Source organism: Polistes dominula, unplaced genomic scaffold (assembly GCF_049000335.1).
Source record: "Polistes dominula isolate Pdom_NZ unplaced genomic scaffold, Pdom_raw_medaka contig_24, whole genome shotgun sequence".
Taxonomy (NCBI): Eukaryota; Metazoa; Arthropoda; class Insecta; order Hymenoptera; family Vespidae; genus Polistes; species Polistes dominula.
The window spans coordinates 5754654-5780334 of NW_028301150.1; the positions used below are offsets into that span (position 1 = coordinate 5754654).

The window sequence follows — 25681 nt, forward strand, 5'->3', positions numbered from 1 at the left end:
TAACTAAATTGTATTTGCTTCCACATTTACACTCTAACTAGCAATTTTTATTTCACTTTTCTTTTGTTTATTTTTTGTTGTTGTTTTTTATTTGTAAATTATTTTCAATTCTCGTCGTTTGAAATTCCATGAACGTTCTAGTATCTCCTACGAGTAGAAAAAAGTAGAAAAGTTGGCATTCGAAATTTGCATGGAACATAAAAATTCACAGAATAATGTGAGATGAGTTTTTGAAGGACGCTCGAGGAAAGAAACATCATTCGTTTCTTTGTTAGAAGAAGGCTGTTTTACTTTTACTTCTTCTTCTTCTTCTTTTTTCTTCTTTTTCTTCTCTTTCTTTTTCTTTTTATTTATACCATGAAATTCGCAAAAAGTTCGAAAAAAAATCGTCAAGGTTCCTCCAGCAAAGATTTCTTTTTGGGTTGGTCAAAATTACAAAAATAACCATGATCTCATGTATCTTGTTACAATTATCATTACCTTGATATTTTTTATCTAAAAAAAAAAAATAAAACAAAAAAAAATATCACTGATCATGAAATTTCCTGCATAAACTAAACATTTGAATGATATCACGTTACGTGTAACCTTGATAAAATTTCTCTTAATAATTTTCATACTTTCGCGAAACAAAAAAAAACAAAGAAACAAAAGAGAAACAAGAGAAAAGAATAAAGATACGTAAAAAAAAAAATAATATTATTGCAAATCCAACAATTAGTAATGCTAGAAGTTTTTACGTAATATTACGTGTGGAAAAATAAATTCATAATTTCGAAACGAAGCGTTAATTTTATGATACATTTTTTTTCTAACGATTGCCAACTATTATTACGGTCAATAATCATGAAAACAATAAATTTAAATTAGTAAATCCCTTCTCCCAGTATGATATACGGTAAGATTAAATAAGCGATATCGATTAGAAAATTTCACGTAATAATTAGAACTTGTTCATAAATATTGCGACACATGCAATAGAAAAAAGAAAAAGCAAAACTTACAATTGATATTTTTTTTTCTTAAAGTCTATTAACAAATAAACTTTTTCTTTTTCAAAGTTAATCTCATTTCATTAGATTATGAATTTATAAATACTTTTTGTTTCAAATGGAATCAAATGTTAACTTCGATACTCAGAATCTGCTTATATACATAAAAATCTATACAATTTAATTATACTTATGTAAAATAAATAATATCTAAAAAAATCTGTTATAATAATTACAATAGAGAATAACATTTGTAACATGTCGAGAATAAGTAAGTACAAAAGTCAATGTCATGATTTTCTGATGACATTTTGTTTTATTTTTTTTTTATTTTTTATTAATGTCGTTGATGATAGGTTGCATATAATAATACTATTTCCAACATACACGAACGTATTCTTTTTGCCCGGATAAATATCTCAAATGAATCCTTTTTTTTTCTCTCCATCAAACATCAATAATTCTTCGATTAAGATATTATTACGTCAATAGATACGAGACGAGATTATCTGTATGAACGCAAAGATTAATATCGGTTAAGAAGGGGAAAAACCGATGGATAAAAAAAATTTTGCATTCCTTTTTTATTCGAAAATGATTGGATAGTATCGTGGTTTAATGTTATAAAAAAGAAGAAAGAAATTGGAGAAAAGGATAAATGTAGTACATAAAAACAGACGTATATTTTTTTTTCTTTTTGTTTTCTTATTCTCAGCTTTATTATGTAAATTTTTTTAATATTGATTATTCTTCTTATTGTTGGTTGATCTTTAACACTTGGAATAAGAAGAACTGTAGGCAGAAATGCTAACCTTAGGTACACATCATGTGTTTACGTGTCAAACCGAGCGTGAATAATTTACAAAAACAAGAAAGTAAGAGAGAATGAGATGGAAATAGTGACTACAGGTGGAAACTTTCCGAATGATTGGTATTAATAACTTCGATGGATTTGACCATGAAGAAATATCATAGAACCTTGCACTTAACTTCGTTTACAATAACATTAAATTTATGCATGTATATATTTATATAATTAATTTTAATTTATTCATGTAAATATATATACGTGTAAAAATGTACACAAATGTGTATAACTCGAGATAACAATTTTCTTATGAAAAATGGAATTGACAGATATAGAAAAAAAAGAGAGAGAAATGAACAAAGCTACTATTTTAAAGATTGCGTTTCTTCGGATTTATTCTTGTCTACAAATGGAATAGAAAAAAAATATATACAAATGAGAGTAGAGGATAGAAAAAAATGTATTACAGTGCTTAACAAAAAATATTGTCGTAAAGACGGTTTATTATATTATTTTTTGTTAACTTGTAAAAACAATTATTTATTTAATCTCTTTCATTTTTATTAAAATTTATTTTTTATCATCATTAAACTTTCGTGTGTAATGATTTGTGTCTCTGAATATCTTTTGAACGCTTAATTTAATCGCCAAAACATAAGACACCATTTTTATAGAGCAGTTAATTTCCTACAAAAATTTGTATTGTGCACTTTTTAATAGTCATTTATTGTCGAGTTATAAAATTCATAAGCAAAAATGAGATTTGTCTAAAAATCATCAAATTTAAATCTTTAATATCATTCAAATGGTGAGGTTTACGGAAAAAATATAAGATTCCTTTTTTGTAGAGCATTAAATTTCCTACAAAATTCGTCTAGAACATTTTTCTGTACAATCAATAAATAATGAGGTATGAATTTTAATCTATTGAACTGAAAAAAAATAAAAAACTGCGATGCGGAGGATCTTCCTATTAAAATTAAGAGCTCATATTTGGTGAGAATTGTTTTAAGGTGTCTAGAAACCCATTTTTGCGTGGCACTTGAAAAAAAAAATAAGTCATTTTTTTGACCCACCCTAATATACATATATAGCGATTGATATATAAAATGGAGATTCAATTAGCGTAGAAAAAAATATGATAAGAAAATATGTGATGTTAATAGTTAAAAATAATTTCAAGCGTAAAATGACCGTTCAGGTTGCATTATTTATTTTATTTCTTTATTATACATCAATTTATTGGATAACGAATAATCCTGAATTGTTTATCAATATGTGTCCATCGACTATTTTGAAAAAAAAAATTCCTACTATCGAAAACAATATGACCTGCTCTAAAATCAATTTGAGTTAATTCTAATTTAAATAAAAGAAACGATAATAATAATTTGTATTCCTAAATATGATGAGGATTATTAAAAGTTGATTTTTTAGTTACTTAACGCATTACAACTCAATTATCTTTGACGTCCAGAAAAAAAAATTACATAATGTGAAATTTATAGTATTATTCATTTATATATTTTGACTGGTTATAACTTAAATTCATAAAAAAGGAAAAAAATAATATTAAAAACTTCAAATTACTATCCAAACTTTATTATATAGCGAAAAATTAATCTTATGACGATAAAATGAAAATAAAAATGTAAACTTTTTAATTATTATCGCAATAAAAATAAAATCCAAATATTATATAATCATCGTCATAATTTTTTTGACGAAATCTCAGCTTTCATTTATGATTTATTGTAACTTTGCAATCATCGATATTTTATAAATGGAAAAATCAAAATCCATAATTTCTCCGACCCTTTTTTTTTCTCTTTTGAAAAGTATCTATAAGATCGCATAATAGTATATGTTACGTACAAATTTGCAAGTAACGTTCGTATAAATGCAATACCAGTAACGTTGTTTAGTATAAAATCTCGTTAAACAATGACAACACTGACACATTTTCAATTAGTCACAAGGTTAACCGGTTTGAGAATAAACTAGTTTTCATTTTAAATCTTCTTATACCTTATCCTACTATACTAAGGAAGCGAGAGAGAGAGAATCTTTTTTTTTAAAATCATTATTTAGAAACAAAAGAAGGACTAATAATTATTAATGACACTTAACGTATTCACGTTTATTTTTTCTAACAATGGAGGTCATTTTTATGGACCATTTGCTTATCTAAGAACATTATACAGCATCTAAGAACATCAGTTATTTTCTTTAACAATGTTTTTTTTTTTGGGAGACTATATAAAAAGTCAGACAGTTGTCAATGCAAATAAGATGTTATGACATTGGTCATTTGTAATGCTGTATTACGTTTATGCATATTATTTATTTCGATTCAAACTAATCCTGTTTTAAAATTCTAACAATCATTTGATCCGTCATCACCAGTGAACAATTATGTCATTTGTTCGAATTTAAAATTGTTAAAACTTTATGAATAACTGTAAAAAAAAAAGTAGAAACTTCTGATATAATATCAATCAATGTATACTAATATTCTTCACGCATGAAAAGCTTTCACTTAATACTTTCATAATACTTTCGCTTTACGAGCTAAAAGCAAGGATAGAGAAATATATATATATATATATATATATATATATATATATATATATATATATATATATATATATATGTAAAGAAAAAAAAGAAAAGAAAAGAAAAGAAAATTCATGCAAATAGTTGATTTATTATAACATATTTTGTTATATCATCGAGATAAGTGGATTTAAACTGCTCAAGTTTTGTTTTTTTATATGTTGTTATATGAAATAACACGGAAATACAATTATGCTTCGGCAAATAAAGATTAACTGATGAAAGTACAGCATTGATTGTAACTTCTTTGATTTAATCTTCTTTTTTATAATATTTCTTCTACCTTTTTCATTTAGTAAACTTCATCATGTCATCTTCCTGAATGTTATTATTGTCGTAAACAAGTTCTTATTTCTAAATAGATGATGAACAAAAATGTTCAAAAGTTCAATAATAACATCATTAAATTATTACACAAATTGAATATGATAATATAATAATATAATTACGAATGATTAAGAATATTTTTCAATTGCAATATGTATGATTAATTTTTTTTTTTATACTCGAACATAATATATGCGAAATAAAAGAAAACAATTATTCTTTTGCAGATATTTACATTAACGACGTAAGAAAATTATTTTATCGATCGAAAATAATATAGAAAATTTGTATATTATTAGCTTGTAGTATTTTATCGACAGCCGGTAATATAGAAAACTAAATAATTTGTAATTCGTCAAAAATGTCGTTAATGGAAATCGATGCTTACCAAAAAGGAATCTGTTTACAACCAGACAAACAACTTAGGATGATTGGTAAACAGTCATCCGGGGTTAAGTAATACCGTTATCAGTTCTTCCATAAGTAGAATCCCCTCCACATTTTTACGCCAGAACTCACATAACTGCTTCATGATCAGTGTGAAGGAACGAAGCGCATCAGAGTCAGTCGAGAATTTATTACGGCCACAAATGTTAGATGTGTCGGTTGAAGTTGTTATTATAATTATTATTCATAAAATTATATCAACATTGTCATGTCTTTCCAGTCAACCTTGTAGCTTTTGTAACCCTGCGTTCTACATTCCACGATCTGCTTTGATTTAATTATTTTTCTTTCTTTCTCTCTCTCTCTCTCTCTCGAAGAGATTTTATTTCATAAAGTTTATGTATGTTTTTAAAAATAGTTTGTCACAAAAATTGAATAGGCCAAAAAAGAATAATTAGTGTGTCGATGATAAAGGTTTTTTTTTCTAATAAAAATGATTTTAATAGGTATCGTGAGGATTTAAATGAAAAACCAAAAAGAAATAAAGAGGACCATTGTTACTAAAAGTATTGTTACATCAAGAATCATAAGAAGAATATCTACAGAGAGATTCTATTTTGATTTACTGCGAATAAGGAAACAATTAATATGTAAGTAGAATAATAGATTGTACTGTTTGTATTTAGAGAAAGTTCACGTGGTCTACTTAACATGACATTCAATGTTCCATAATAATAAAAATTTAGTAGTAACGTTGTTTGATACTTAATATCCAAATAATATAATTCAAATAACATTGTTGCTTCATAATATAACAATGTTTTTTGTTTAAATGAACTTTGTTTAATTAGGAAATTATTTTTCTTTTCTATTCATTCTACGACCAGTCAGCAAAAAAATTATGACTGTCATAAACGAGAACATGTTAAATAGATACAATCATTTTCTTTAATTAATTGTCACATAAGTATAATTGTGAATGATGATGGATAATTTTTTATATCATTCATTTCGACTAATCTAATTAACGTTCAATATCAAGCATAAAAGTACTAGCATCAAAAGCAAATGAATATTAACAAAATCTAAACGATAACAAAAAGGTCATTCGAAAAAATTGATATCTAACTTGTATTAATTTTTACACAAAAAAAAAGAAAAATATTAATACGTACTTCGTATTAATTTTTTACTCATTGAATCATTTTAATTATCGGAAATGTTATTAAAATAAACATTGTTGCATTTTATTATTAAACGTGAGTTGAACAATAAGTATAATTTTTAATTGCATTTGTATTTTAATGATTTGTATTAAATATACGACATTTGTCAATTTAAGAAAAATTATAATAAGACAATAACGACAAAAATTATCTTTTTCTAATTACATTGTCGTCATATTTATCACAATTTATATCGGCACGAATATTTTTGCTTACTTTCGTTTATAAATTATTAAAAAGATTGAAATAATATTCGAAGAATGTTGAAATTATCAAACACATTAATTTATCGAAACGATTAAGAACTCGTAAACATATATTTTCTGTAATGAAATTTTCATTAGAAAGAAAATTTGTCATATAATTGACAAAAAACAAATTTTGATAATAATTTGATTTTAATGGATAGTAATATATTAATGGTTTTTATTTCTTTTTAATGAACTTTTCTAAACATTAAATTTATTAAATATTTTTAGCATAGCTCGACCAATTATATAACGATTAATATAAAGATTAAAAATATTATATACCTTAATGTACATATTATTTATTCATTGAAATGTTAACTTTTCAATCGTTAATATTAATAGCTCGTTTTTGTTATTGAACTCAGGAGAAGCTAAGTAGAGTCCTTTCAAATCTCACAGAGGGAAGAAGACTTGGTTCATATTTAAAAAAATTGAAGAATTAGAAAAAGAAGAAAAAAAGAGAAACAGTAAAAAAATATTTTCGAAAAGGTAAACAAACTTATCCTATATCAATATACGACAATTCGTCAGTTTAAGAAAAATTATAATAAGACAATGACGACAGAAATTATCTTTTTTGGAATTGTTGAAATTACCAAACTGATTATCCTATATCAATATTAGAAAAGATATAGACATCGGCGATTTGTGAGACACACACATCGCTGCTATTGTAGACTACTACTCTACTACAGCTAAAGAAATACACGTCTATGTGAAATTTCAACTCGCGTAAAATATACAAAAAATCTGTGGTTTAAACTTCTGAGTCTCTTCTGGTTAAATCAATTTAATAGTTTATATTAATACTAAAAAATACATTTTTTTCGTACAAAAATTTTCAAGATTTGTAATACAAATAAATACGTATCTATTTTAAATTGTATTGTTCAAAAATATTACAACATTTAATGTAAGCATTATCTTGTATTCTTACAATTTGCATATACAGTTAACCTTCCTATAATACGGTAGATAGATTCCTGGAAAATGCCATTTTGTGTGAGATTCTTGTTTTCAGATCATGGATATGAAAAGAAATACTTTCTGCAAGACTGTATCTTTAAGACGGCATACCTCGCTGCGGCTGTAGAAGTACAGTGTTATACAAAGGTTTTTTGAAAGGATGCCGTGTTGTAGTAGGGTTCCCGCAATTTATGAATCGTGTTACAGATAGCCCTAATACAACATGGCATTTTTTTATAATACTGTTTCGCTATAACACGATTCATAAATTACGGGAACCCTCCTACACCACGGCGTCCTATTATACGGTTTCTCCTTTCAAAAAACCTTTGTATAGCACTGTACTTTTACAGCTGCGGCGAGGCTTACCGTCTTAAAGATACAGTTGCGGAAGGTACAGTTGGCCTTGGCCTTTCGCACATAATTGGTTCCGGAAAGTGTGTGTGAATGTTGAATGTTCGAAAGTAGTGGGATGTCAAAAAATATGCACCAAAAACTGTGTTTTAAAGTATTTATCTAAATCAGCAAAACACACAACACGTTGATGCACGCCCTAATGCAAGACTGAAACTGTTTTGTTCTCTTTATCCGAACAATGTCATTTGATGGCTAGTCTGATGTCCGCTGAAAGGGGACATCCGATCGCAGAGAATTAAACAGTTAAATCTTTAAAAATGTACGAAATAGTGAATTGTGAAGAAATCGCGAAAGTCGAGGGTCGCCTGTATTTCTTTTCATCTCATAGGGGGATTTCCTGTATAACGAAAGTGCTTTAAGATTCCGTGTTGTATGAGGGCTACCTGTATTTACATAGACGCTCATTATTTTTCAATAACCTATTAAATCATAACGTATAATTATATTGATATTAATTTATCAAATAAATCACATCATACGATAATTTAAAAACAAAAGAATTTTATTAGTAAAATAATGTATTTAATTATTTTTTATCATTATTTGTATTTCACGTATCAAATTATTTATTTGTATGACGCAAATCAAATTAATGGATGAACATTGCTCATAAAAAAGCTAATTTATGTAACATTTAACATACAAATCACGATTTAATCGATGACTCAGGGTATTTCATATGATTTCTAAGTAACAGTGTATTATAATCAGTTGATTTGTTTTTAATTAGGAATAAATATATATATTATACTCTCAAATCGCCTCAAATATTTGTATTGTTAAAATAAAATTTTTGATTTAAATAATTAAAAAAAAGAAAAAAACAACGGCTTAAACTTATCGTAAATTAATAGGAAGAATAAAAGATATTTTTAATATTAAAAATACAATTTATAATCAATAATAGATTTGAGTAAGGCAAATGATACAAAAAAATTAACTTATTTTAGTAAATAATTAGATTTCGTCGAACTTGAAAATATCATAAAATAACAAATATAATATACTTACGAAGTTTAATCCCCTTCAATTTATAATCGGATATGTATCAACGTAATTTCTTATGAATATATTCATTAAAAAGTAAAGATTGTAAATTTTCTTATAATGCGATACAAATGATAGACATAAACCTATAAGCATTGGACAAAATTTGAATAATAAGATAAATCTTAAATTTAAATGAGTGATTGTGCAATTAAATACATATTTTTCTGTTGGATTTATTTCCTTCTTTATTATTTTTTATATTTTTTTCTTTTTAAAGTGAGGACAAAAAAAAGCATCAATCGTTAAACGATTTTATCCGATTTGTGTTTGTTTGCAAAGAATAATAGTAAAAGATTAAATAAAAAGAAAAACACATTGTAAGTATGTCAATTATAAATGCAAATGAACACTACAAGTATTTTAATTATTTTTTTCTCTTTATATATAAATATGTATATTTTATACATATAATTATTATATTAATTATATTTAGTATTAATATAAAGTTACATATTAATTATAATTAGTATAAAATATTATATACATATAATAATTACGTATCAGTTATTTTAAATAAATAATTGTTGTGTACCATCTTAATGAAAGGCAATTACAATTAAAACTCAATTACAAGTAACAACGCAACAGCGAGTAATCACAAGTAACATCAATCAATATCAAATTCTCAAAAAACATTTTTGCGATAGATAAATACTTTATAGTTCTTATCAAAGCACCGGTGTACAAAACAATAATATTTACGTAAACAAAAAAGAAATAAATAAGCCGAAGACGAATAAATTGACGATAATGTAAATAAACTTACAAAATATTTAAAACTTTTACACTTATCATTTGAATAATTTATTTAAATAATTCACTTATTTTTCTGGTTTTCTTTTTTTTTCGATCAGACAGATATTATCAACGAGTGACAACGTATCAACTTCAAGAAATCTAAAATGTATGAAACGGAAGCAATCGTAGTAAGAAATGCCAACAAATCTTATGGAAAAGCTATTAATGTACTCGATGGATTGAATATGATCGTTCCTAAGGGTTCCATGTAAGTACCATCATAGTTATTTCTTTATTTTTTCATCTCGAGACAAAAAAAAGAAAAAACCTGTAAAGATAAACGAAAGATAATAGTTGCCTACTATTATTTTCCGTTAAATTTGTTCAAAAATAATTCTTAAGTTATTATAATCGCATTGAAAAATAAATCCTTATTAAGCGAATTTTAAAATCAATTATTATTTATATGTAATAAAAATGCTGAACGAGTCTTTTTCCATACTACGATTGACAAAATGAAATGTATAAAGTAATTTCAAAAGTAAAATAAAATAAATAAAATAACATACGAAAGGTTAAAGAAAATAAAAAAGAACATAAAATATTAAATTCCCATAAACAGATACGGATTATTGGGTCCAAGTGGATGTGGAAAAACAACTCTCCTATCGTGCATCGTTGGTATCCGAGAAATAAACAGCGGTGATATTTGGGTGCTAGGAGGAAAACCGGGTACCAAAAATTCGGGAATTCCCGGACCTAGAGTTGGTTTTATGCCGCAGGACATTTGCCTTATAGATGAGTTTACTGTAATTGGTGCACTAAATTATTTCGGAAGAATAAATGCTATGAAGGATGATGAGATAGGTAAGAGAATCTTTTTAAAAATTTTTCTAAATAAACGTATATTATTCACTTAATAATTGCTTTCACTTAATAATTTATTTTAATAAAAGCTATAAATTGAACACCTTTAGATACACTTAAGCAGTATAACTCGTTAGTATCTTGTAGGTATATTTTAAATTGCAGTGAAACGCAAATCCTACAATATCTCGATTCGAATATAAATGGAGTTAGGCCACTTTCAAAATAAACAGCTCAATTTATTTGCATACCAAAGTAAAAATAATCTGCACATAATTTATTGTTATCATTATTTGTCATTATTCTCGGAATATTATGTATCGTAATAATATTTGTTACTCGATGTGATTAGCAGTTTTTATTAATTCGAAAGTACCGCAAGCAATCTTTTTAAAATACAATATACAATATTTTTAAATGTATTATTAAGTATATATACTTGTCAATTACTTAATAATAATAATATAGTATTAAATTATAAAAAGTTACACCATAATGCGCATAATTATATACATATATAGACGGTTGTTAATTAAATCGCATTTGATCGGTTTTATTTAATTGCGCATTTAGTTTAAATTTACTATGATAAAGAAAAATATTATTATAGCAAAAAATTATTTATCCCATCTTGTTAATAGCTCGATGTTACGTTTACCATTCAACTTGTTTCAGAACAACGATATTATGATCTAAAAGAAATTTTGCAATTACCACCAACGAGTCGATTGGTAAAAAATACGAGCGGTGGACAGAAGAGAAGAATATCATTTGCTGCAGCTTTACTTCACAGTCCGGAATTATTAATCCTTGATGAACCAACCGTAGGCCTTGATCCGGTGTTAAGAGATAAGTAAGTATCTTTTTTATCTTATTCTATTTAATTAAGTGATTAAAAAAAGGTAAGGAATACGAGTAACATATTTTTAAAACTTCACATAAAAATATAACTAAATAATTATATTTATCCAATTTCGTTTTCCTTGTCTATTCACGCATTATATTATAATTAAAAAACTTATCTCTGAAATTAAAAGAATGTCATGTGTGCAGTTTATTCACGTTACAAGTGAAACCTTCAAAAAAGCAAGTTTCGAAAGAATGAGACGAATGCAAAATATCAGGAGTAGGATAATTTTAGATTTTATTTATTATAATATTGTTATCATAGTAGTTTTTGTCAGCTACCCCTAACCCAAGATCATATCATTTGGTATATATGGTAACAATATTATAATAAATAAACCCTAAAATTATCTTACTCCTAATACTCTGCATTCGATTCATTCGTTTCACTTCTAACACGTGTGAATCTGCACACATGATATTTATTTTTCGATCATTCAATTATTAATATAATTTAATTATTCTTTATAATTTTGTTAATTCGTTTATTTTGTTACTTTTTACCTTTCTTCCAGTATTTGGAACTATTTATGTAAAATCACACAGGAGAACGGTGTTACTGTTATAATTACTACACATTACATCGAGGAAGCCAAACAAGCGAATAAAGTAAGTAAAAAGAAAAATAAGTTTAACACTAGATTTACGGATGTTTTGTTCATTATTTTTTAATGACGTAATAACATTGTTTGAATAAAGGATTGAGTAAAGGAATTGAACTAATATTTACGTATATTTCATTACGTAACTAAAAACCAATAAGTTTTCAAAAAATAGTATTTAAATTTTATAAATATATAAAATAATCAAATGTTCAATGAGTCAAATTGGCTCAATTCGTAAATCTAGTGTTAAAAATATAAAATGTCTTTTCTTGTATAATCATCTTTTGGGATTATCTATTTCTTATGTTCTGAGATTTAAGACTAATTGGATATTTTAATACATTCAATTTATTCTAGTTAGGTAAAATATATTACATCTAAATTTGTTCGCATAGTTATATGTGAAAAAAAATGAGAAAAAAATAAAAGAAAATAAAACCAATAACATAGGATATAGTTGCATTAATTATTATCCATATATAATCCAGAAAAAAATGATGAATCAATATTATTTATAAATTCTTTATAAACAACATTGAATCGCAATAAATAAGAAATATTAACGTAATTGCGTAAAAAACATGTTTTAACTTTTTTTAAAAAAACTGCGTCTTTAAATGCGTATAAACTTATTTGTCATTATTATTTACTCCTAAACTTTTTTTATTTATAAGTATAAAAAAAACATAGGAAGATAAAATCAATAAAAAAAGATAATAGCCTGTTTATATTGTTTTCAGATTGGTTTAATGAGATCCGGTAAATTATTAGTAGAATCTACTCCTGATGAATTGATGGATCGTTTACAGTGTGATAATTTAGAGGAAGCTTTTCTTAAATTAAGTATAGAACAAGAAGAGAATTTTAAGAGAAATGTGATTAATAATTCTGAGATGTTGCAAGAAACAGAATTCATAGAAACTTTGGTTCAACATCCTACGAATTCAACGAGTATTCCAGTAAAACCGATGAAATATTCAGGTAAGTATATTTCTACAAGAATGAATTATGCATTTAAAGCCTCTAGTGATTAAATAATATTAATAGAAAGGTTATATAATTATTGAGATAAATGAATACTTTTTATTCTTTTTTTTTTATAATAGAACATTAACAGGATGGTAATTTTATAATATTTCAAAACAATGATATGACAAATTAATCAAATATTACAACTCGATGTAATATAGATAATTATATATACAAAGTGTTCGAATAATAAGACGTTCGAATACTATTTATTTTACTATTACAAAGATTGTCAAGTACCGGAAGTCATCCATTATACGTGGGTTTATCGACAAGTTTTGCTCACTTTTACGATTTTTTTTTTAAACAAAATCTTTTTTTTTATCGAGGTTCCAATATTTTTCAATCCCCTTCTCATATATGCAATATTTACGAAAAAAACGATTAAAAAAAAATATATTCTATTATTGTACCGAACGTTGATAATTTTTCTTGATTTTCATTTTCTTATATTAAAAATTATTAAAAATTGTTATGAAAAAAAAAGGAAATAAAATAAACATTTACAAATTTGAAAATTATTATCTCAAATGAAAAGATAAAAAAAAAGAATGACAATAATAGATGATAAAAATAATCGAGTATAAAACGGGTTCTTACAATGTAAATTAATGCAACGCATTATTTTTCTTGAATGGTTTTTTCCTCCTTAAAAGATGACAAGCAATCTTGCGGTTCGTGGTTTTCTTTTAACATTGAAATTTTTCAATATCAAGTGACGAGTGTCCTATCAATTGAAACAATACTTAGGAAAAAAAGAAAAATAACATTTTTTCTTTAATATTTCTTGAATCTTTAACGTGTTTTATCTTATCTTTTAGTTCAATAACAATTAACGACTTTTCTTTTCGCAGCTACGACTTCTGGAAGATTCAAGGCTCTTATAATCAAAAATATTACGCAATTTTTCCGACGTCCTAGGTACGATAATCATTTTTTATTCTTTTTTAACTAGTGTTTTATATATATATATATATTTCTTTCAAACAGAAAAGACAAATATTTACACGAAATTTAATTGTCATGATAATAGTAATAATAATAATAATAATAATAATAATAATAATAATAATAATAATAATAATAATAACAATTAATATTTACTTACAGTGGAATCGTATTTACAATAGGATTTCCATTTATTCAATTTTTATTATTTCTTTTTTCCTTTGGTCACGATCCTCAAAATCTAAGAATCGGTGTTTTCAATGAAGAATCTGGAAATTGTAATTTTGGTCAAAATATTGGCAACGTTAGTTACATGCCGGACGAATTCGGTGGTACGTGCAATATCATTGACTTTAGTTGTCAATTTTTGCACAATGTAAAAAATAACACCCAGGAACTGGTAAGAAATATAAAATAATAAATATGTAATTGTTTTTTTTTCTACAACAAATTAATTAACATAATTTATAAGTATATTTTATTTTCACTTATTTTTATTTTCTCTCTCTCTCTCTCTCTCTCTCTCTTTCATAGGAATTTTACGATAATTTTTCGGATATGCAAAATAGTGTGAGAAAAGGAAAAATTCATGGTATGATACATTTAGGTAAAAACCTTTCGCAAGCATTGCAAAGAAGATTAGAACTGGAGAGATTTTTGAGAGATGAAGAATTTGAAATGGGAGAAATTCAAGTCTGGTTGGACATGTCCAGTAAATATACACATTTACAAGTTTTTAATTTTTTTTTTTCTTTCTTTTAATTGAAGCAAAAATAAAAATAAAACAATAGAAAAAGACTCAAGGACGACGACTTATATTTCCTCTTTTTTCTACAGATAGACAGATTGGACTTTTCTTAAAGACAGAACTTGCCAAAAAATATTTCGATACCCTTGAAAATGTCTTGAAAAATTGTGAAATGCCTAAAAAAATAGGAAGAATACCAGTACACGTAAGTAAATATAATTATTCTTATGCAGATTGCAAAAGAAAAAAAAAATTAACGATTAGTATTTATTTAAAACAACAAATTTTATCATCAAACATTTTTACTTTCAGTTTGAAGATCCTATTTTTGGTACTTCTGAAGGAGATTTTACATCTTTTAGTTCACCTACTTTCATATTAACGTGAGTTAAACTTCATTTTTTTATCTTTTAGTCTTAGAAAAAATTAATTTGTTAATATATTACAATGTGTAATAATATTTGAGCCGTTTATTGTCCTAATGATCCAAGTTCATGTTTTATTTTTCCCATGAAATATATTTAATGACAATTAATTTTCAATTAATTATCTAATTGAATGGATAAATATCTGATTTTTATACAATATATAAATAAATATCTATATAATAATTAATATATATATATATATATATATATTAAAAAATATATAATATATAATAAATAAATAATATATATCTATATAAATAATTAATTTCTTTTTTTCTATCTAGGTTAGCTTTGTTTATATCAGCTGCATCAACTTCCTCGATTTTAATCTCAGACAAGCGCGAAGGCATTTGGGAAAGGAGTCTTGTTCAAGGTAATCGTTAATAATACGTATAATTTTTAAGATGTTTCTCCAAGAAAACAAAAAAAGGATCGTTTAACATTATCACAATTATATATATAAATTTAATTTCACGTTTAAATAATTTAAAAAAAAATATATATACATAATTTTTAAATTTAAAATAGCAAATGTACAGCTTGATAGATCATATCGTAAATTACAAAATTAATTAATATTAAACCTACTGACACTTCATGCATATTTATTCCTACTGTAAACGGTCAAATAACTATATACATATGTATAGAACAAGATTTTAGTCAATTTATAAGCTAATAATATATTTTTTTTAATTTTAGAGATGAATCGAAATTAAATATTATGCATTTTCACTTTTTTTTTATTTACAAATTATAAGTTGCCGTTATTTGGTGACCGCACGTGGTATAGGTTTAGTGTTATTTAGTATACAGTAGGCCCTCGCCTTTCGTACATAATTAGTTCCTGAAAGTGCGTGCGAATGTTGAATATTCGACAGTAGTCAGAAATAGTATTAAATATCAAAGTCAACTATATAGGATAAATGGAAGGAGTCTGGTTGTCTAAAACGATGGATATAAACAAAAATTAAGAAGTTGTGAAAGTATTTATTTTGAAACGATTATTAATTTTAATAAACATATTAATATTCTTATTATGTAGCCCTTGCTGGGAGGTTACTGAAAATATTCAAATTAAAAAAAAAAAGAAAACGAAAGATTTTGAGCTATAGGAGAGATAAACGAAGACATATCGATCGGATAATGAATTTAAATATTTGGGCCGGTTATTTTGAGAGTGGCCTAACTCCATTTTCCAAAAAAATCGAGTTAGCTACCGTAATAGTTATATTTTTACATGATCTTTTCATTTTGAAGCAATTTGTTACTAATATATTTAAAATCATGAATAATGGAATGATGAAAAAGTTTATTTTGAAAGTGGCCTAACTCCATTTATCAATTATTATTTTCCGATTGCAGTGGTTAACTCGTTAGTATTTTGTATGTATATTTTTAATTGCATTGAAACGCAAACTCTTCAATATCTCGATTCGAACTATAAATGAAGTTAGACCACTTTCAAAATAAGCAGCTTATTTAAATTAATATTATATCAAGGTTAATTTATAAGCTCTAAAACGTTCCATGATTTTTTATGCCTGTATCATGTGTATAAGAAAAAATTGTCATCAGCTCTCTATCTAAAAGACAAATAAATGGTCCGAAATAAATTATTAACAGTCAAACAATTTTCGATCAGATAATAATTCTTCCGTTATTTTTGTTTTTGCGGTCTATAACTACTAACTTTCACATATAATCTGCAAATATTTCATGTAGGATGTTTGTAAACAAAATATACTTTCATTTCAGTAGCGTATTACATCAAGAATATATGAGATTTTTAATTGCCATCATATTTTAATAACTATGACCCTACGATGCAACTATTACAAATACTTAAGTTTAAATTAGCAGCAACGGAAAAAAGAAAAACAATAAAATAATCAATTAAATTATTTTATTTACTTCTATAAAGAAATTTTTGAAAAATCGTGTGTAAAATTTTTTTTTTTCGAATGACCGCGATACCAAAGAGATTAATTAAATGATTGCATTCAATAAGGAAAAAAATACACAATTTGTTGGATAATACTCTTTAAACGATAATAATTGTTTTGCTTGACATGCAATACATACTATTAATAGCAAAATTTTTAACAAAGACAATTTTTCACAATAAACTATTACATCGGTACTGAAATTAATTTAATCACTTCACATACAATGACGTCTCGAAGACGTCATTTTTTTCATGTGCTATTGTAGACTTTGACGTCTCCGAGACGTTAAGAACTGTTTTCGGCTGTTTCTTCTTTGATGATAGGCATTTTATTTGTATGACAAGGGGTTAAGATTGAGAGATATATGTCATTCGATAAACGATCATAACATTAGATGAAAAAATGAATTTGTATTTAATTCTTAACGATTTATTGACTGTTTCATTCTATCTCTATCATTAGTTTTTTCTCTTTTCGTAAAGGATGTAAATCTTTTTTCAATTGACAGAATGAAATATTTATTTATTCGATGAATTATTGACATTTTCTAGAATTTAATTCAAGAGAACAGAATTTTGCGTGTTATCAGTCATTAGAATGCCATGAATAATTTAGAAAAAAAAAGTTATTTTCTATCTAAATTTCAAATTCCTTCGGATAAGTATAATTAATATTTATAATATTATTATTTATTATTTAAAATAACACATAGGAGAACGATATTAATTTAAAGTGTTGTTATTACTACACATTTTATTCATGAAATCATACAAGTGAATAAATTAAATAAAACAAAAAATAACCGAAGTTTAAAAAGTAAAAAATATTTCTGTTTTCGATAATCATCTTCTTGGATTATCTGTTTAACATGTTATGACATGTTTCACGTTAAAGACTATAATTTAGTCGAATAAATAAAATGATATTGGCTAACAAAATAATCCTTATATATATATAGAATATATATTCAGAAATTTTACTCGATCATTTAAAATATCTTGTTTATTTCGTACGATATTAAAATATGCCAAAGGAAAAAAATATTCTGTTCGAAGGTGCCGCTATAATGATGGAGCGAATTTTTTTCTTTAAGGTCATTTTTTTCAAAATTTCAGTCATTGAATTTGTTTTTGAAACGATACTGCATATTTATACTAAAATATTCTTATAACTTATAAAAAAAAAACAAATTTAACAATATGTAATATGTTGATTTTTAAGTGACCTTTATCGTGAAACTTGTGAAATATTTTTCAGTAACTTCGGTATGCATTTAGAAAATGATAAATGAAGTTCAAATGCAAATCAATGTGTAGGACACTCATACATGCAAAAAATCTTTTCATGTGCAAGAGACAACGTTTCCTTATTTGTTTTTTTCGATAAAAGTCACTTTAAATGTCATATTTAAAAGTCAAATTAATTACAATAAAAAAAATTGAAATTAATTAATAATTAAAAGTAAAAAAAGATGTTAGTTTTTCGATTAGTTGATATAAAAATTATAATAATGTAAAAATTCAAGAAAAAAGGATCATTTAATAATGATCATCTATATCATTATTATTATTATTCTTTTATTTATATTCTAATATATTTTCTTTTGTTTTTTGTAGGAGTTAAAATACATGAAATATTGATCTCTCAAATCGTGATACAAATTATTATGGTCACAATGCAATGCATAATAATATGTCTCATACATTTCCTTTATTTTGGAATAGACAGTAGTAGTTCCATTTTTGCAATCACGACACTAGTATTAATCACGGGTATATGTGGAATGACTTACGGTACGTTACATGCTCCAAATTTATTCCATTAAGTAAAATAAACGAAGTATAAAAGAAAAAAGAAATTTAAATAAAAAAAAAATAATTTTGTTTGATCAACAGGTTTTTTGATTTCGTCATTTTGCAATTCGCACACATTGGCGGATTTCTTAATCACTGGAAGTTTCTACCCTGTGATAATTCTTAGTGGTGAGTATGAATAAATAATAATAATAATAATCATAATAATAATAATAAAAACCAAACAAAAACGTTGATTTTAATTAAATTTTTCGCGCGTAGAAAGGAATAATTTATTTGTCAAACAAATATTTTATTGTAAATCATAATATTTTTCTTCATTTGTTTACTTTTTTACATGAGGATGATTTAAAAAAAAAAAAAAAAAAACCAAAAAAGGATAAAAATTAAATGACAGATTCTAATTTCTAATATTTTCTATTCGTTTTTATCTTTCAGGATTTCTTTGGCCAATCGAAGGAATGCCAATTGTAATTAGATGGATAAGTTATTTTTTGCCAACGACAATACCAGGAATATCATTGAGAGCAATTATGATCAAAGGCCTTTCCATTAGCAATTCTGAGGTTTATATCGGTTACCTCATTGTAAGTTGTTGGACAGTTGTATTTTTTTTCGTATGCCTTTATGGTCTCAAAAGGAAATCATAGGTAAGAGAAGAAATGAAAAAAAAATTAAAATAAAGAAAATAATAATAGTAATAGGTATTAATCATAATAATAAAAGTATAATGACGACAATCTCGTGTCAACGTGCCTTAGTTTTTAAACGATTAGTATTATTTCTTAAATATCGTCGTTAATGTTTTCCAACGTTATTTTATTTCAAATAAATTTGTTCTTTTTTTTTGTCTTTTTTTCTTTCCTTATGTTAATTTTTATCTCTACAATCAACTCTTAATTTTATTATCTATTCATTTACTTGAATTTTATAATTGTATAATTCAAATAATGTTTCTCTATGTGTAACTAAATGTGAGAATATTCGTTAATTAATATGAATAACATTTACCAAAATCAAAATAATTATAGGAAAAATATTGTGAAATATTTTATTTAGAACTATTTTAAAATGTTTAGTTTTTAATCGATAAATAGAATCTCTCTCCATTATAAAATCTATTTTAAAACTATCATAGAAACGTGATACGACTGTAAATTGTTTAATCTTTTCTCTATAGCGGAACTAGCCACCAAGAAATTTCTGTTCAACGGTACTTTGTATCATAAAAGTACAATTCACGCTGAACAGACTATGATTTCTAGTGTTTCAAGTGTTGGATAAAACCAAAAAAAAAATTAGACGATATAAAATAATACGTCATTAACGCAACAAGTTAATGTATATTAGTATAATGTATGTTTTTTATGTTTATACGTCGAATCAATCAACTGTAGATACGAATATTAAAGTAGGGAAAAGATTAAAAAAAAATTAAAAAAGAAAAAAAAGGAAAAAAAACCCAAAGGAAAGCATTTAAGGTAGTACCCCCCTGTGTCGGTTAAAAAAAATCGAATTTTTTTTTTATATATTTCGTAAGAAAAACATTTCAAAAATATGCTTCGATAATTTCAGACCGATATTTAAAGTATTCTCAAAGTTATAACCGAAAGTATGGAGCGCGCCGTAGTGTGTATAACTCAGAACGCCTCTATTTTGTTGCCTCTATTTACTCTCTGTTAGGTATTGTGTCATTGATAGGCAAATTTTTAAATAAAATAATTGATGTGATAGTAAAATCAAGCATATGTAAAGCATGTCAGTATTTAGCAACAAAAAACCCCATCGAAGCTGAGAGTTTATCTGAAGATCACAAAAATGAATGCACAGCAAATCACGAGGGTAGCAGTGGCAAAATGGAGGTCGACAGTGTTTCTGAAATGTTCAAGCGTTCTGAGGAGCATTATGGTTTGAAATACATGAAATACATTGGTCAAACAGCCAGAAACTACGTCGACACCGTTGATAATGCTCGTATTTTGAGAGCGAAGAAAACTACAGAAGCTAACTCTAAAGAGGCCAGAACCTACGTAGGGTTCTCAAAGCTGTTTAAAATGATAATTATGAGGAAGCTGAAGGACTACTGTATGCACCAGGCATAGCAGAATAATGTTAGTATAATTTTTTTATAAAAAATCTGTTCTCAAAACTTTAAACGCGTTTTTCTCGAAACTACGTTTTTGAAATTTTGCCGAAACACTTATTCTCGACACATATTCTAATTCATGATACCTCAAAAATCTTTAATTTTTGAAATGAAAACTTCTTTAGAATGGAAGTGATCTGAAAAGTAAATAAACGGAAACGGAGCTATGTAACGAAGCTATGAAACGGTTGCTATACTAAATAATGAGAGAAAAAGAGACAAACATATAGGATTTAGCCTGCGAGAGAATGAGACGGAACATAGCTATACAGTTTTTCCTATTCTCGGTCTCCTCTTTATGCTATGCTTCGTAGTTATCGCTCCTAGTTTTATATGTGTGTGTGTGCGCGCGACTGCATACTACAAAGCGTGGACACGTATTCTTTCGATACTCGAAATGTTTATAGGTACGAGCAATAGAAAAGTAAAAGAATAAACAGAGATAAGCACGTAGGTATGCGACAAAAGTATAAGGTCCAAACCAACCGAAGGTCGAAATAAAGAAAGAAGGTGCGTTGTCTGTTTTTATTTTACCAAACATGGTATTTCTTTTCTATTTAAAAATGTTTCTATTTTATTGAAAAATTAGTATTAAATTCTTTATTTCGCAGATATTATAATAAATAATTATGAAGTACATAGAATATATAATACTTGTATTGTCTGAAATATTTAAAAAAAAAAAAGGATTCCCAGATACATCAGAAAAAAAGAATTAGAGAATACTGTGGAATAAATGAGGAGCAGCTGACAAATTCCATTAAAAAGCAAGTAAATTACTGTCACATTTTTATATTTTGCTTTTTTATAAAATATATTTGATACCTTAAAATAAAATATGTCTATTAAATTTGATTTTTATATGAAAAATATCCAAAAAAATGTACTGACCCATGCATATATGAAAATTATAGTATAAATTATAATATTTGCGTATTTAAGAAACTTATAGTAATTTTTCAATAAAATAAAAACATTTTTAAGATGTTGAACGCCCAGCGTAAATCGGTGGAGCTTAGCACGGAGATGAAATTTGAGACTCGTAGTGTACACAGTTCGATAAGCTGAGAGAGCGATACGATTCAATGCATTTTTTTGATTTTTCGTTGTTCTGATCTTTATTTAGACGAGAGTATTTAGAAAGATAAGTTTTTAGTCTAAAGAATAAGGACGAGATATGTTATAAGTAATAAGGGTCTCGAAGTGTGGTAGGCTACAGAGTTTAAAAAACATTTCTAGAGAATATCTTTATTAGATCTTTCATTGCATTTTACCAGAACCTTCGTTCAGTCCAGCAGTATTTTCCATATGTTTTTCATAACGTCTTTATTTCATCTATCCTAAAATGTTTGTTATATAGCGCAAGAATGTAGATGAAAACGGGAAATAGAAAACCATACTAACAAAAAAAATTTTATACCTGAGTTTCAAAAATAGGATTATTTATTTTTACCTAATTTCTGACGAATTATATTTCCTTTGATAAACATCCTACCATTTTGGTGATTATTTATAACTATCGCATTCAGTATTCCGTTTTTATTGCTTGAATTGTGAAAAGTGCACTTTTTATCAGCTATTCCACCCAGAGACCATACCGGTGACCTTTATTATATATAGTAATAATATTAAAATAAATAAATCCTACAATTATCTTACTCTTAAAACTGTCCATTCGTCTCATTCTCTCGAAACTTCTATTTTTGAAGGTTTCACTTCTAACACGTGTGATTTGCACACATGATTTTTTTTTTAATAATAAATATATTTTTTTAAACAATTAAAGGTAAAAAAAAGCACCGATTTTGAAAAAATTTTTTCACACGTCCGTCATTTTGTTTTTTTTTTTTGAAAAAAATATACATATTGTTGGTATTATGTCTATATTTAAGCCTAAAGAATAATAATATTTTTAGTTTTTTTATTTCAGACGGCTACAAAGGCTCAGTGCTTCCGCAAATTGAATTGGGGAACTCCAATTTAACGTTAAAAAAAAGGGACAAATCTTGCCTAAATTAGGTTAAAAAAAATTTTTTGTATAGTTTAAGATACTGATAAAAACATATTAAAATTTCAAAACGATCGCATTTTGTTTTCCTATTCAAAAAAATTCATGAAAAAGCATTGAAATTTCGGTCTTCACAGGGGGGTACTACCTTAATCTTCGAAAAAATTAATATCATAAGAATATTTTGTTGAGAAAAATTAATAGTTTCTAGATATAGGACAAATAATTTTTTCTCTAATAATGTGTCTAGTCAAATGTACCTAGGCCTAGGTACCTCAAAGTAACATTATATATATATATTACTTATTAAATATTATAATAAATAATTCGAAAGAAATTTGTCATTCGATAAATTTCATGCAATGCGTATTGAATAAAAAGTCTGCATCTAATATAGTCTATTTTTATAACATTTATTTATTTCTTATTTTTGCTTATAGAATATATTTTTGTAATGTTCGTCGTTATAATATTGGTGTCAACCTAAAATATATATATATATATATATATATTTATAAACATACGCTCCCAATAATTATTTGTTTATAATTTATTTTTTTTATCATGGTATACATGTGTTCAAATATATAATTCACGATGTTTAGCATAATATACTAAACGCGATATTACAAACATATACAACGTGCGAATAATATTAACGATTACGTTGTTCCTGTTGTTATTAGATGTAATTGGTATATATTTCTTCTTATTTCTTTCTTCTTTTTCTTAATATTAACTTTTATGTCGTATTTGTAGTTTAGTAAAACAAGTCGATTCAATCGTCAACTTCTCCAATAGTATTATTATTCTTTTTCTTTTGGATGGGACATATAATAATTAAGGAAATAACTAATATTTACTCATAAGGCTGTTTCGTCATAATAATTGGTACTCGTTTTTGTTTTCCTTTATCTTCTTTTTTAAATATTAATTTTGATGTATTTACATATAATATTGCGTGTTTGTAAAATTCGATCGTATCATATCTTTTATAATAATTACTTTCTCCTTTTATGCAAGAGATAAACAATCGGTTAATTAATTATATAAAGAGAAATTAATAGAAAATTATAAATTCGAGAATCAAATTCAGCTTGTGACGAAAGAAAAAAGAAATTACAAGAATATTTTAAGAATGTATTTTTAAAATGAATAAAATATATTGAATTTTTTGTGTAAACGAGCTTATATTATGATATATCTTTTTATTTAATTTTATCAAGTTCACAAAGAAATATTTCAATTAATTTAATTAATTCATAATAATATATACAAGCTTATTTTTGATATAAAAAAAAATTTCGAGCAGCGTTCGATCGATGTGTTAAAAAAAAAACGTATCATACAATTTAAAAAAAAAAAAAAAAAAAAAAAAAAAATAAACAGAAAATAGATTTTAATTTTACAATTAGATATAGCTTTTAACTTTTTCATTTAACAATAAGTAGAAAAATTTATATTCGAGATATGTACCGACCGATGTTTTAATTAAGATAAAAAGATCAATGTGATTTTTAAAATATACCTTCAATAAGTGATCTTGAAAATAAAAACTATGAATATTTTTATAATTACATTTCATTCCTCTTCATGGTGCTCACAAATATATTTCATAAGATTTACTAATTGCACACGAAAGACCCAATATAATCACATAAGTGTGCGTGTTAAATTGTAACATCTCGTTTTTACGTATTACATACGTATATTTAAAAATAAGAAACTATATCGATTTAAACACACACGGTTATTACGTATAGTTTCTAACTATAGAAGCGTATATGTTTTTTTATGAAATCATCAAGGTAACCGAGAATAAAATTAATCGACATATTTTGTTAGCAAAAATAACAGTCTACACAAAATTTCTAAATATCGTTTCAAAAATAATAATAAATACGTTTTTGATATATATTTTTTACGCTAAACGTTTCTCACTTACTGCATGTTTTTTTTTTTGTGTGGTTTTGTTGTAAAATATATATACATATAATATGTACTATTGTGTACATCATACATATAATAGATTATTATTCTAAAACAAATGTGTATCAATTTTTTCGTTTTATTTTTTCTTATTTTGCGCATAAATATAATTTAAATTAGATTTCTTCATTTTCGTACGTTTGTCTCTATTTATTTCGATCTTTGATCGAATGATTTATATATATATATATATAAATACGTACATATACCTAAAAAAAAAAATGCATTATATTACAAGGAAACTATAAAAATGCAAGATCGTCCAATAGGAGAGAATATCCTATAAAAAGTTAAAAAAAAAACGAAAGACTTTTCCAAAAAAAACCCTAGAACAAAAATCAACTATTCACAGCCTGAAAAAATATAAAAAAAAAAGAATGAAAAAAATATAAAATAAAATACAAAAAATATGCAAGCTCCTGCACTGACCTATTTTCTTTGTGATTTCTCGTTGAAATGATCATCT

The 25681-nt window shown here is 25.5% G+C and overlaps 1 protein-coding gene across 10 annotated transcripts; it reads left to right on the plus strand.

The window, feature by feature from the left end:
- The first annotated feature begins 5192 nt into the window (after positions 1–5192).
- On the plus strand, positions 5193–25524 carry LOC107066501 (ABC transporter G family member 23). Of its 10 annotated transcripts, XM_089177679.1 has the most exons (20): positions 5193–5344; positions 5637–5780; positions 6973–7096; positions 9895–10046; positions 10401–10645; positions 11321–11498; positions 12067–12160; positions 12897–13137; positions 14040–14106; positions 14296–14533; positions 14668–14845; positions 14971–15086; positions 15194–15264; positions 15594–15682; positions 18875–19051; positions 19154–19240; positions 19511–19722; positions 20253–20553; positions 20648–21183; positions 23149–25524. In XM_089177679.1, the coding sequence occupies exons 4-17, from the start codon at positions 9943–9945 to the stop codon at positions 19720–19722; spliced, it is 2097 nt and encodes a 698-aa protein (XP_089033805.1). In that variant the 5' UTR covers positions 5193–5344; positions 5637–5780; positions 6973–7096; positions 9895–9942; the 3' UTR covers positions 20253–20553; positions 20648–21183; positions 23149–25524. The 10 variants fall into 10 exon arrangements, with proteins under 10 accessions (XP_089033805.1, XP_089033804.1, XP_089033802.1 ...); XM_089177678.1 differs by having other exon boundaries at positions 20253–21183; positions 23135–25524; XM_089177676.1 differs by having other exon boundaries at positions 20253–21183.
- The last annotated feature ends 157 nt before the right edge of the window (positions 25525–25681 follow it).

Coding starts and splice junctions, on each gene's coding strand:
- LOC107066501 (XM_089177678.1), top strand. CDS start 9,943: ATGTATGAAACGGAAGCAATCGTAGTAAGAAATGCCAACAAATCTTAT. Junction 10,646..11,320: donor TATGAAGGATGATGAGATAG/GTAAGAGAATCT, acceptor AACTTGTTTCAG/AACAACGATATTATGATCTA. Junction 14,846..14,970: donor AGTCTGGTTGGACATGTCCA/GTAAATATACAC, acceptor TTTTTTCTACAG/ATAGACAGATTGGACTTTTC.